At 48.2% G+C, this 13,523-nt stretch overlaps 1 protein-coding gene across 1 annotated transcript in view; it reads left to right on the plus strand.

Moving 5' to 3' along the window:
• Positions 1-463: 463 nt before the first annotated feature.
• The window catches only part of FHOD3 (formin homology 2 domain containing 3), a 472,076-nt gene continuing 459,016 nt past the window's right edge, over positions 464-13,523 (plus strand). The window contains 1 exon segment of the mRNA XM_054990826.1: positions 464-719. Within this exon segment, the coding sequence (XP_054846801.1) occupies positions 549-719 (171 nt within the window). The 5' untranslated portion in view covers positions 464-548.

The following is a 13,523-nucleotide window of genomic DNA, read 5'->3' on the forward strand; positions in this document are numbered from 1 at the left end:
GGGCGGCGGGCATGCGAGGCCAGCCTCTCTCCGCGGCGCTCCTGTCCGGCTTTGTCTCTCGATGCGCCGGCCGGCCGGCATCTCTGGCCCGGGCCTCCACCTCCCCGCTCGCGCCCGCTGGAGGTCGCCGCCCGCCCGCTGCCCGAAAGCGCCGGGCCCGGCGCGGGCCAGCAGGTTTCCCAGCAGCCGCCTCTCCCCCCCCCCCCCTCCGCCTTTTCCGTCCGCGCGGCGAAGCGAGGCGAAGCGAGCGGCGGCGGAGCATGGGGGAGCCGTCGTGGCCGCCGCGCGGCTCGTCCTCGGCGCCGTGACTCGGCCCGCCGGCCTGCGCCTCGCCTCTGCCTCCTGCTCCGGCCCGGCGCCGGGCTCAGCGGCTCCGGGCAGGGGCGAAGGGGGCGCCCGCGCCGCCTGGCTCCTTCCCGCCGCCGCCGCGCAGCCGCTGCCGGGCGCCCTCCCCGCGCAACGCCCCGGGCTCGCCCGGCTCGCCGGAGGCGCCCTCCTCCTCCTCCTCCGCCGCCGCCCGCCGCCGCGCGCCCGTGCATGGCTGCGCCATGGCCACCGCGACGCTGGCTTGCCGGGTGCAGCTGCTGGACGACACCGACCCCTTCAACAGCACCAACTTCCCCGAGCCCACCCGGCCCCCCGTCTACACCTTCCGCCAGGACATCCCCCTGGCCACGCAGCTGGCCGGCGTGCACCGCCTGCTGAAAGCCCCGCAGAAGGTAGGAGGCCGCGGGGGGCGGGCGGGCGACGCAGAAGCCGCTCCCGGGGACCGGCGCGCAGGTACAAAGCCTGCAAAGACGAGGCTTTGTACCTTCGCGTCCGGCGTTGCTGCTTCGAAGGCGCGCACGAGGCTTTGCGGCATCGCCGGGCGAGCGAGGGCTCTGCACGCGAGGAGCTCCCAATCCCCTCGCTGGCGGGCGCGGGCGCCTGGGGAGGGGGACGGGGGCGCGATGCTCCGGGGGGGGGGCGGCTCGCTCGCCCGCCCGCCCGCCCGCCCTTCCGAGCGGCCAGTGCAAGCGCTTGGCGGGAGACAAAAGAAAGCGCCGCTGCAAACGGAGCCCAGTTAATGTGATGGAATTCGAGGCCGGACGGTGCGGGGTGAAGGGAATGCGGGGCGACTCTAAAGCCCTGTCACAGCCAGTGCAGAGCCGCGGCATGGCCCAGAACGGGAGGCCGGTCGCCTTCCTGGCTCACTCGAAGCTGCCCTAAAGCTGCCCTTGTTTCGAAACTGGGTGCTCCTGACAGATCCAGCAGGCCCCGCTCTGTCTTCTGACTGTGTTTGGTGTCATAGTGAATACTGGGACTCCCCATCTGCAGTTGCCCCCTCTTTGGATGGAGCCTTGTCCAGGATTTCCTAGCCTTGTGCCTCTCTACACCCAGGCTTTGAAATGCTCGACATTTTGATCCCCTCGGGGTGAAACACGTGGCGGACATGAACAGCCTTAAGAGGGGCGACAACTCCGGCGGCAAAATGTAATGCGAGTGATGGGTTGTCAGGACATATTACGAAATTCTGATTTCAAAAATGTTCTTAAGTATAGTGTGTAGATGGCCTGTGTGTAATGTGCAGTGTTGTGTGTGCTGAAATACTGTTGTGTGCAGTCATAACATTCTGCACATTGCATGTTGCTTCTTCCATGGAAGTGCTTTTTGGTCATGGCTGATGTGGCTTTTCTTTTCCTTTGCTGGCTTGGTTTGCTTCATGTGAAACTCATGCCCCTGTCCAATAATGGAACGTGTGTGTACAAATTGCTGGAGTGTTACCTGTATATCCATGTGGGAAGAGAACATGCACTTCCAGTATGCAGCAGCACTGGTGCTATAATAGGACCAGTCTGAAATTTGTACCCCTGATGTTCTCAAGGTGCTAACTGGGAAGCTCTTTATCGGGCACTTCCACCCTATGGACGTTTGCAGAGGACTACGTCCGCAGAGTTCTGTGGGAATACATTCCTTTGAAGTGCATGCAGAATCCAAGCCTTAGTAAATCATTTAGTATTGTATATTTCTATTTTGGGTTGTGGAAGGGGACGGGGTCCTATTTCACTCTTCCCAGGTGGAAACTGTGAAAACCAGTTTGGGTTCTGTGTTTTGTGCCTGGCTGTTGCCAGGAAGCACGTTTGCTGTCTGGAGAGGAGAAGATGGTACTGGCAGAACTTTTCAGAACTTTTGTGTAAAAACTGTGTGCTGAGCCTGTCTTTTCTAGTTCGGTGCTAACTCAGCAGTTGCTATAGTGATCAGGGAGAGCCCATCAGGAGGAGATTTTTTGCGTAAGGCGAATGAGGTTACTGTTCAATAGCACTCATAGCTATTGCCAGAAATGTTCGCTTGGGCATTTGTGCCAAGGGAGTATACAGACTTTCAAAAGTATACAGGGAAGGGAGGTCGTCTTTGTCCAGCATCAGAGATACTTGTGTTGTCTCCAGTTTCTCTCAATCTTGAATAGAAACCCAGAAAGTTCTTAATGCTTTTTTTGTTGTTGATAAAGTTGGTTTTTCTGTGGTCTTTTTTTAACAAACACAAAGCCCCCCCCCCCCCCTCCCATAAGATACCATAGATATTTTGGAGCTTGTGGACTTTGGAGTAAACAGCCCGCTGACACGCTGGTGCATGCTGAGGATTTTCTTCCTGTTGAATAACCCCTTCAGAGAAGCAGGGTCTGCGAGGACTGAGTAGCCCGGCTCTTGGCAGGGACCTGGTTGGGGTGCCTTGCAGTTGGCCTCTCTGCAGGCAAATGTCCCCTTGTGAATAATCACTTTTGCTGAGCTCTCTGAGATTCTTTTCTCTTCCAGAACAGATTCTCTTCCTCCTGCAGAGTCACTGTGATTGTGGATGATCCTGAAAGTTTTAAAGCAAACCCACCCCAGAGTGGGTGGGATTCTCTTGCCTTTGGAGTATCTTCCGCTCTTGGGGAGAGATACCTGTGCAAAATCAGGCTTGATGGCGGAGGAGGAGGGGCAGGGGACACGTTGAAGCCAAGGAAGGTGCGGTTGCATGAGCTGTCAGTTGTGCTGAGGCTTTGATAAAAATAGCAATTAAGTCCTCTGTCCTTGGAACAATTGATATCCTTGCAAAGAGGTACAGACATGAGCCATAATCATTATGAAGCTGGTGTAGGTTTTGTGTGTGCATTCAGTCTCCAGTGATAAATACAGCTTTCTGCTTCTGGATTCCCAAGCTTAAACTGCTTTTTGATAGGGATTTATATAGTTATCACAGATGTGTGCGATATCCCATAGAGTGACACAACAAAAGTCATTGTTACAGTAAGAACCTGTCTTCTCAGATGTAGGTTTAAGTGGCCTTCACATCATTGGTGGTCCAGAGGTGGGATTTTTCCACAGATCTATTTGCATCGAAAGCCACATTTTTAATCCTTTGATAGGTTAGCCTGTACCAGATTATAATGTAACACAAGGAGAGATTTTCCAGCACAGGTGAACTGTGGGACATTCTTGTGGCTTTCTGTTCAGCCTCTCTCTGGTTAAACATTGACAAAGACTCCTTTTTACCAATGGTAAATATATTATATTAATATATTCTGGAATAACTGTCCTGTTTGGTTTCTGTTTTGATATATTGACTATAAAAGCTACCTTTTAAAAAGTCTGCTTTCAGAATGGCAAGATTCATGTCCAGGAGCACCTTAAAGACCAACAAGATTTCCAGGGAATGAGCTTTCGAGAGTCAAATATCTCAAAACTGTCTGACAGAAGGAGTTTAGTTCTTGAAATCTGGCTGGTCTTTAAAGTAGTACCGGATTTGAATCTTGCTTTTCTTCTACAGACTAATGTGGCTACCCACCTGAAACGGATCTCAGAGTGGAACTGGTTTTGCTTATTCTGGAGCACATAGTTAGCAAACACATTTGGAAACATTTTCATGCTGGGTGAGCGGTTATGAAGTTAAGTGGTCACTTGGCACTGGTGCATTTCTGCTTCTGCACTGTCACGCACACGCGCACGAGTGCCAGAGCACACCTCCCCATGCCAAGGCTGATTCTCTTCTAGAGATCTGTGAAAAGAGGCGGAGACCTGAAGAATTTATGTATATTTGTCTGCACATTAATGATGAACGGCACTCTCAAATCATGCCCAAACACAACTTTATTTTGAGGCAGTTTTATTTAATTATTTAGAGGGCTAACCAGAGAACTGCTTGTGGTGACTCTCCGAATTAAAAAAAAACAAAAAAGCAATTGAAGTTAAAGTTAAAACTACCAATCCAGATCAAGATAACCAAGCACTAAATCGCTTCAGCCCAGGAGCCCAACACAAACAGAGCAGCATAAAAACAAGCTAGAATAATCAAAGTGGAATGTGGATCATCAAATCTCTAGGAAGGTAATAAAATAGAGTGAAAACCATAGTGAACACCTCCCCCCCCTCCCCCCCGGGCAAGCAAGCATGTTTTTAACTTGGCCTCTGAATGCCAACAAATTAGGCACCAGATAGAGACCGGGGAGGGGGGGACCACTAAAAAGGCCCTGTCTCGGTTTGTCACCCACCTGATCTCCATGGGCAGGAGAAGGCAGGAGTATGGCTTGAGATGAGCTTCTCAGCTGGTGAGCAGGAAAGTATGGGAGGAGGTGGTCCTACAGGTCCAGGCTGTTTAAGATCTCCAAGGTAAGTACTACTACTGGCACTTTGATCTGTGCTTGGAAGTATGCCTTTTTTTTAACTAGGTAGGGCATATCTGCACTATACACTTAGCTTTGCACCACCTTAACTAAAGCCCTTTTCAAAAAGGAGTGTGATTATTCCAAGCAGAAAAACATAATGTGGTGGTGTTTACCTCAGTTGTAATTTCAGGAAAAGTCCAGGCCCCACCTGGAGGTTGGCAAGCCTGTGCTAGGCTAAGAACGTATGCCTGGCCGAAGCTCACCGAGTGAGCTTTGACAATAGTGTGGGCTTCAAGCCTGGGTCTCCCAGCTCCTAATCTGAAACTCTAACTAATACATGATACTGGCTTCATGGGAGTGGCTGCTGTTGAACAGTGGCAAGTAACCAGGCTTGAGTAAGTCATGCAAATTGCATGGTAGTAAGTGCTCAGTAGTTGTTGCTGAGCCTGGCCTCTCTCAAAAGCTAAAACAGCCCCTCAAAGGGCCCTGTCCCCTCCCCCAGTCTTTTACTGACAGAAACCAAGGCTTGAAGGCTGGCAGTACTATGTGGTTGCCTAGAAACTGCAACTGAGAACATTTATTTCTTAAAACCACAGGTCTCCTTTTTGATTTTTTTTGGCGGGAGGGGGACCTCAAAGCATGTTATTTTTAGATTTCAGATTTTTCTGCAAACCTGGGACATTTTTCAAGTTTGTAAAAATACCTGTTTTTGTCTTTTTTCATGGCTCTGCCTCTGGGTGAAAGTATCCCCAGATTTGGCCATATTGAGAATTAGATACAATGATGATTATATATTGCTAGCCCCATCAGTACCCACACTTCCATGAAATGAAGGAATGACCTTCAAACAGATTTCAGGCTCTCGTGCCAACATGGCCATTGAAGGATGTGCTTGCGGAGAGCAAGAGAAAACAAGGTGTGCAATGTTAAAGCTGCCTGGAGGCAAGGAGCAGTAGAATGAAATAATCGAAGGTTTGCCAAGCCACTCACTTCTGTTCCCTAAAGGAAAGGAAGAACCAACTCCCCCAAGGGACAGCTGAGATCACGGTAGTGAACCGGGTTGCAAAACATTTCAGTGTCTGAATGTTAGAAACATACAACACACAACGCTTTTCTAGTATCTCTGTCTAGTAGGAGGGGCCATGACTCAGTGGTTGAGCAGCTGCTTGGCCTGCCAGGTTCCTTCCCTGGCATCTCTAGTCGAAAGGAGCAGCCAGCAAGTGGTATGAAAGACCTCTGCCTGAGACCCCAGGGAGCTGCTACTCGTCAGAGTAGACAAGACTGACTTTGGGTGTTTCCGCACAGCCCGTGGTTCCTGCCATTTCCCCTGCTTTAGGTCTGTGTTTTGCATGGTTGCCCCAACAACTCATCCTCCACATGCGGTATCCACAAGTGCTTACCTTTGGTTGTGAGGTCACAGGAAAACCTCCAAACTGTTAAAAAAACGGTTTTGGTGAGGAGGTCGGGCACTTTGGTCATCATAAACTAAAAGGGCCCACCCTCCTCCTAATTTTTTTTTTTTACTTTGAACATGCACAATTGCATGCAGCTAGTGTTGCAAGCAGATTTCTGTGGCTGAATGGAGATGTTAAGAAGGAAGGCCAAGAACTTCGGGGAAAGAACTAGGTGGAGATTGAGAGGAGTTTCTTCGGAAACGTTTCAAATTCATATGCCAGAAAATGCAAAAAAACCCAAAAAACAAAACCGTGAGAAACCCGCACCAAAAGAAAACATCGGGACAAGTGCAGTCCCGGTAAGGATGCAGAAAACCTGGTAAAAAACCAATATGCACACGTTTGGGAAACGATAATATGTGCATGCTTGGGGAAGAGCCGCCACAGTTCTGAGAGTGAACCGTACCTCTACGGACGTGTGGTAAACAGCCTTTGATGGACTCAGGCGGCGATTCAGTGCCAGGCAGCGTTATATATTCACAGTCCTCATAAGAGTTTTGTGAGGAAGGTCATCAGTCCCTCTCTTCTTTTATGAACACAGAACTTTGGCTAAGAGGCCGCTGGCTCCTCAGAGCAAATCCAGGCCGCCGTTGCCTTAGGAGGGCAGGGGGGCAAGGCTGGTGGTGGGGAGAACGAAGCACGGGCCGCTCTTAGCCAGAAGGTCGAGGGTTCTCGTATTTTTGTAATCGGTTGCAAGACACCTTGGTAACTGCTCAAATGGCAATCAAATAAACAAATCATTGCAAATGGTAGCATAACTGCTGGGATGGGGTTAGAGGAATAAGCACACCTCCTCTAGTTCCGCAGTCTGGGATGGGCAGCCAGAACTGGAAGTTTAGGGAGCCTCTGATAAGTTGCTAGTTTGTCTCTAACAACACTTAGTCCTCCCATTGTCTAGTTAAATATTACTGTTAGGTGGGTAGCCGTTCTGGTCTGCAGCTAGGGTTGCCAGCCTCCAGGTGGTGGCTGGAGATCTCCTGGAATTACAGCTGATCCCCAGGTGATGGGCATCAGTTCCCCTGGAGGAAATGGCTGCTTGGGAGGGTGCACTCCATAACATTATACTCCACTGAGGCGCCTCCCCTTTCCAAACCCCACCCTCTCCAGGCTTCCCCCCCCCCCCAAATCTCCAGAAATTTCCTCACCCAGACCTGGCGAGTCTGCAGCAGAACAGCAGGATGTGAGTCCAGCGGAACCTCAGATAGCAAACAAGATTTCCAGGGTGTAAGCTTTCAAGAGTCAGAGCTCTCTTCTTCAGACACTCGTGGACTCAGATCCTAATTAAATATTATATACTTTCTTTTTATAGTGAATCCAGGGTTACATTGCAGTCTGGGAGAGCACTTCTACACAGGCTGGCCTGCCGCTAACCCAACTGCGTTCAGGAGAGCAGAGCAGCTATAGAGTCAGCACATGCGGTTGGCATTTGGTACTGTTGTGTGTGGCTAAAAGCGCGCTTATTTGGGGGTGAGGATTAGCTGTGATTTCAAATGCCAGTGTCAACATCACTGACCTGCACCACGTAGACTGCGTGTTTCCTGTTCTTTTTGAAGAAGGAACGAATGCCATATGCCAACTAGGGCTATATTGGGGGCCATTTTATCTTGTCTGTTACTCTCTGCATGCAACGCGCTACAACACTTGCACATGCACTGCTGGCTTGCATCCAGTCACTGGAGCGCAGAAGGCCCATGTTGTTTTCCAGCATCCCTCTCTGCTTCTGCAGCCCCCTTCTGACCCTTGAAAAGACTGGTGCTGGGAGTCCTCTTTCTGGAGGTCAGAAGGGGCTGCAGGAATGGAGAAGAATGCAGGGGAAGGGCTGGATACAGGCCACTGGCTTTGGACTAGAGCTGTTGTGACGTGCCACAAATACATGTATTTTTCTTGGTTGCCGTCTCTGATGACTGGGAAGATCAAAGTTGAGAGCTTGAGAGGCCAAAGACTGAAGGCCTACATTTGAATCTATATTTAAGTCTCAAATTTGCAGTCAATCACCGCTTCTCTTTCTCCCTTCAAGTCTCTCCCAGCAATCTTATATTTTTCATGGTAGAATTTCCTTGCTGATCCATTCTTTTGTTCTCTCTCTCTCTCTCTCTCTCTCTCTCTCTCTCGCTCTCTTCAAACATTCATTGCCAGATGGTGTGGTGTGATCCGGATCCTGGCACCCTTTGTGTATTTACTGAGGGGTGTGAAGTCAATGGCATCTAGAGATATTTAAGAGTATCAGAGCCTGTAAAGACAGCAGCAGTTGTAAAGTGTCCATGCATGCGGGGGGGGGGGGGTACAGAGAAACAGCCAGAGGGTGCACGAGCACGCAGAGGTAGTTTGCATGCGTGAGCATCTCTGGCTGGGACCACATAAGAGTTCATCTAGTTCCCTAAACCCCACCTCTCACGTCTTGTTTTTGATACTGAAGAAGCGACAGGGCAGGCAAACCTCAAAGTAGTGCCAGAGGAAGAATTTAATAATGAAAGTCTGCACTTCTGAGAATCAGCCTGTGTGAGCCAGAACTCTGAGAGTGCATCTTCTTGATATGTGAGAGCTGAAACTACTGCCCTGGAGGAAGATCCTTTGTCAACTGAGTAAGATGGTATAATTTCACTAATAAATTCTCCTTCAGGCACCAGATTGAAGTTCGCATCTCCTATGTTTTTGCCATTTCTGGTACTTTCCTCCTTTGCCGTTTGGGTGTCTATGCTGATTTTCACCCAATACAGTGCATATTTCTTGTACTTTCCCTTGTCTCTGAAGAGCTTACCTGGCTTATGTCAGGCTACGGTTACAGAATCTTGTATGCGAAGAGCTTTGAGCCCTATGAAAAGCCTAATGCTGCTGCTGCTGAGCAAGACTTTGTGGAGGCCCTCGGTTAGTTAACGCTTGGATGCCTCATTCATGCAGACAGAACTTCAGGGATCCCTGGTGTTAGTGCCCGTTTGCCAACAGGCCTGGAGAAGGATGGCCTGCCACTTCAATAGAGGCTTAATTTGTGGAAATGGGCAGTTGAAAGTTTCATGGTGCAGAGGTGAATAATATCACCTGGTAAATAAGCCTGTATTAAAGGGAGAGGTTTCCGCCGCCCCCCTTCCAGGCAGCTGGCAACCGTAGTGGGCATAGGCACAGAGTCTCCGGACAGTTTTTGCACACTGTTACACTGATGTAAGCTTGAAAGGCCAAAGGCTCAGCTCCACAAAGTGAAGCTCTGCTGTTGCTTCATGTTTCTGGCAGCTGAGAGTGGCCCTGATCCTGAGTGCGTGCCTGCACATGCCCAAGGCTTGTCCTCTGGGAAGGGAAAGTGAGGGGAGGCCACCAACAGCCTTCTTTTCTTTCAGTCCTTTCTGTGATGTGGCTGGGTAAGCTGCTCTTTTCTCCAGAACACCCTTCTGCTCTTGTTTGAATGCGCTCCCATATAAAGACTTCAGCGATGTGGAGGTGGTGGTGGGAAGTGCCATCGAGTTGTAGCTGACTTATGGCAACCCCAGGGGCAGTTTTCAAGACAAGAGATTAACAGAAGGAGTTTGCCAGTTGCCTGCCCCTGCATAGCCAGCCTGGTCTTCCTTGGTAGTCTCCCATCCAAGTACTAACCATGGCCAACCCTGCTTAGCTTCCAGTATATGATGAGATTGGGCTTGCCCAGGATATCCAGGTCAGGGAAAATACCTCACTGAATGCAGAAAAATAGCATATAATGGAAGAGGCAAGGCTGACGTAGTAGCTCTCTATATGCAAGCAACCCCCTCCTCCAGTGATAGAGGATTCACTCATACCCCCATGTGGTGCAGTCCAAGAAAAGCTTTGTTTCTTCTACCCTTTATTACAAACATAAGCAAAATGTACCTTCTTCTTTGGGGGTTTTTAAGGAGAGGCCAGATGGCCATCTGACAGCAATGCTGATTCTGTGAACCTGGGCAGATCATGAGGGGGGCGGGCAGGAAGGGTTGTGCCAGTGCTTAGCTCTCGTGGCCCCTTCTTACGTGCACAGGGTAATGCTGATCGCCACCTTGGGGTCAAGGACCAATTTCCCCCAGGCTAGTATGGCTAGGGATTCTGATGGTGTTTTGCCATCTTCTGGGCATGGAGCAGGGGTCTCTGGATGTGGGGGTGTGGGGAGGGGAGGTAGTTGTGAGTTTCCTGCATTGTGCAGGGGATTGGACTCGATGTCCCGGATCCTTTCCAACCCTATGATTCTACGAGGAAAAGCATTTGAAAGCACAGCTTGTGATGCCAGGTCCCACACAGCACAGTGGCAGGTACTGTGGCTTGCCAAACAATTAACTGCCTTCCTGTTTTTTTGCCATCCTGGGCAGCCCTTTTCCCATCCTGGGAAGTTGGCCTGTGGGAGTGTAGGAACTCGGATCCTTGGAGAGAATTGCATGGGCAGAGCTGGTTTCTGCTTCTTGCCTTGCGCTGTCCGGGAAGGAAGGCCCGGCGATGCTCGGCTGTCTTTTTTGATGTTTCAGCCCCAGGGCTGACCAACATTCATGGCCAGCTCTGGTCCTGTGCTTGGAACGATTATGAGCTTAAACCATGAGATTTGTCTTGATCCTTGCTGATACTAAATGTGGAAAGGAGAGTATCATGGTAAAAGCAGCTACCCAACAGGAAAGAAACCGTGATCAACTAACTGAAGAATTTTTAAATAGTCACTTAAGAAATATATTCCAAATATCATTTAGAGGTGTAACAATCTCTCAGGGGTCTCAGTTACCCCTCGGTGCTTACATCATACTTTTGGATTTGGCTCATTGTACAGAACATTGGACTTTATTATATTTATTCATCTGTACCTCCAATAAATAAGATTTGCATTACTTGGTTACATGTTAGACAACGAGTTTGTCAATTTCAGGCATTAGCACTTTGTAAAATTATTGAGTTTAGCACTTGGCACTTTGTTCTTTGCCATTGGCATATGAATATTCTTGCACTTGGCACTTTGCATTTGCCATTATACTTCTTGTGAGATGCTTTGCCTTTTGTATGTATCCAAGCTATAATGTATGTATGGTTTATGAGACCTCTGAGAGATTGTTACACCACTAAATAATACTTGGAATATATTTCTTAAGTGACTATTTAAAAATTCTTCAGTTAGTTGATCACGGTTTCTTTCCTGTTGGGTAGATCCTTGCTGAGGCTACCAGAGGAACAAATCTCTCCAATCAGAGGGGGGGGGGGAAGCGGGGGGAGGGGGGAGCTCTGACGTGCCCTGGTGATCTTTTGCGACATTTAAGAACAGCCAATTCCCTCCAAACATATTGTTGTTGTTTTCCGTTTCAACTGATTTTTTTATCTGCACCACTGCACCCTGGAATACAGGAAAATTAATATGCAGAGGGGAGAAAAGTAATTCTTCCCACTTTGATGCTTTGTATTTTATTAGAACCAGAGGAGTTAGCCATGTTAGTCTGTAGCTGCAAAATAGTAAAGAGTGCATCTGATGAAGAGAGCTGTGATTCTCGTAATCTTACGCTACAATAAAGTTGGTTAGTCTTAAAGGTACTACTGGACTCTTTACTATTTTGCATTTTATTAAACTTTTTTTCACATTATATTTTACAATTATCTTCGGAAGATTGTTACAATCAAGAGAAGCATTGCCTAACAATAAGGAATCAGTCTAGTTTGCGTTATCTGAGTGAGGTTGCTTAATCTGGAATATATTTCAGAACTGTCAGACTCCCCCCCCCCTTCCCTGTCTATAGTAATAATATTTATTAAGTGCCATCAAGTCTCAACCAACTCATGGGGTTTTTAAAGCAAGAGACGAGCAGAGGTGGTTTGCTCTTGCCTGCCTCATCATAGCAGCCCTGGTCTTCCTTGGATAGTGCTCCTATCCAAGAACTGACCATGGCTGATCCTTCTTAGCTTCCATGCTCTGACGAATGCAAGTTATTCTGGGCTATGGACTTTGATGGAAATAGCACTCAAATGTTTGGATCATTCATAAATGTGATCCAAAGTATGTATTTAACAAAAGAATGTCCTGCTTAGAAAAATGCAAAGTATTGATAGGAGTCAAAGGAAGTGAAAAGACTTTTTAAAATCGAGATGTATTTTATGAATACTCCCCCCACTCCCGACCCCCGTCCTTGCCCTTTTGCAGCATCTGAGTCTCCTCATCAGTCCCGGCCAGATGGCTCTTTGCTAAACTTCAGGACTCTGCTGGGCTGTTGTAATATCTGAGTTTCATGCCTCCCTCTGTAAAAGACCATGGGAAAGCGCATCCACCTGTAATGGAACGTGACGTTTGTTTCAGCGTGCACAGGAACACTACATGGCTCTTGAGAAACGTAATGCTGTATTTACTGTCCCTTAAACTCCGGGAGGGAATTACATTGGCAGGATGTAATTATGCATCTTGGAATTCAGCCAGGTAGGTTAACACACCTCTGTTCTTCAGAAAGTGCTTGGAGGTTCTCAGCAGCTTCAGGTCTGGAGGTCTGGGATCTCTCTCTTGTTTTGTAACAAACTCACAACAGTCTGTGACACCACACTGCCGACCCAAAGGAAAGACTCTTCCCTGGCCCACTTTGTAGTGTTGCCACTTCTTGCAAGAGTTGAGTATTCATATTAATTCTATATTATTTTTCAGCACATAAATCATGTATTTGGCAATGTTGGTGAATGTGTATTAATAGTGTATGAAAGTCCCCAGCTGTATGTCCCTTCATGCATATAGCTTGCTTTAACAAAACAAATGGCTAGAGAAGATGATGGAGTAGTTGGTGTAGATCGGAACATGGTTTTATTTTAATATATGTGGAGAGAGAAGATAAACTCTGGAGGTTACAGTTCTTGCCAGAAAAAGGAAATGAAATCCTGCCCTCAAGTCATGGTTGACTTATAGTGACCCCTAGTGGAGTTTTCTTGGCAAGAGACTAACAGAAGTGGTTTGCCATTGCCTGCCTCTGCAACTCTGGTTTTCATTGGAGGTCTCCCATCCAATTATTAACCAAGGCCAACTCTGCTTAGCTTCTGAGATCTGAGGAGATCTATCCAGGCCAGGGTAGAGAACCATAATTCTGTTTTACCAACCCCTCTGATTTGAATTCTCTCTGTGATTTCAACCTGACTGCTGATTACAGATCTGGGGGGTAAATTTGCTTGTTTGGGAGAGTGACATAGTGCTTATTGAATGCTCTCCCCCAAAATATTCTCAGCCTGTGAAAAGTCAGGAAGAAAGACATCTAAGCTAGCCTTCCCCATGACTTGCTACCTTGCTGTGCAGGTTTCTTTTAAAGTAAGGGAACCTTGAATGCCTGTATTCTGAATTGGTACATTTCTGGGAAACGTAATTCTTCTAAATTCTGATTCTGTAATGCTTCTAAATTCTGATTCTTCTAAATATGTAGATCAGTTCCTCCTCTTGTGTCAAGATCGAGGCTGTAGCTTTTGTATTTGGCTGCAAAAAACTTTCTCCCAAGCCATGTCAGCACAGGGTATTTTAC

Source organism: Eublepharis macularius, chromosome 11 (genome assembly GCF_028583425.1).
Source record: "Eublepharis macularius isolate TG4126 chromosome 11, MPM_Emac_v1.0, whole genome shotgun sequence".
NCBI lineage: Eukaryota > Metazoa > Chordata > Lepidosauria > Squamata > Eublepharidae > Eublepharis > Eublepharis macularius.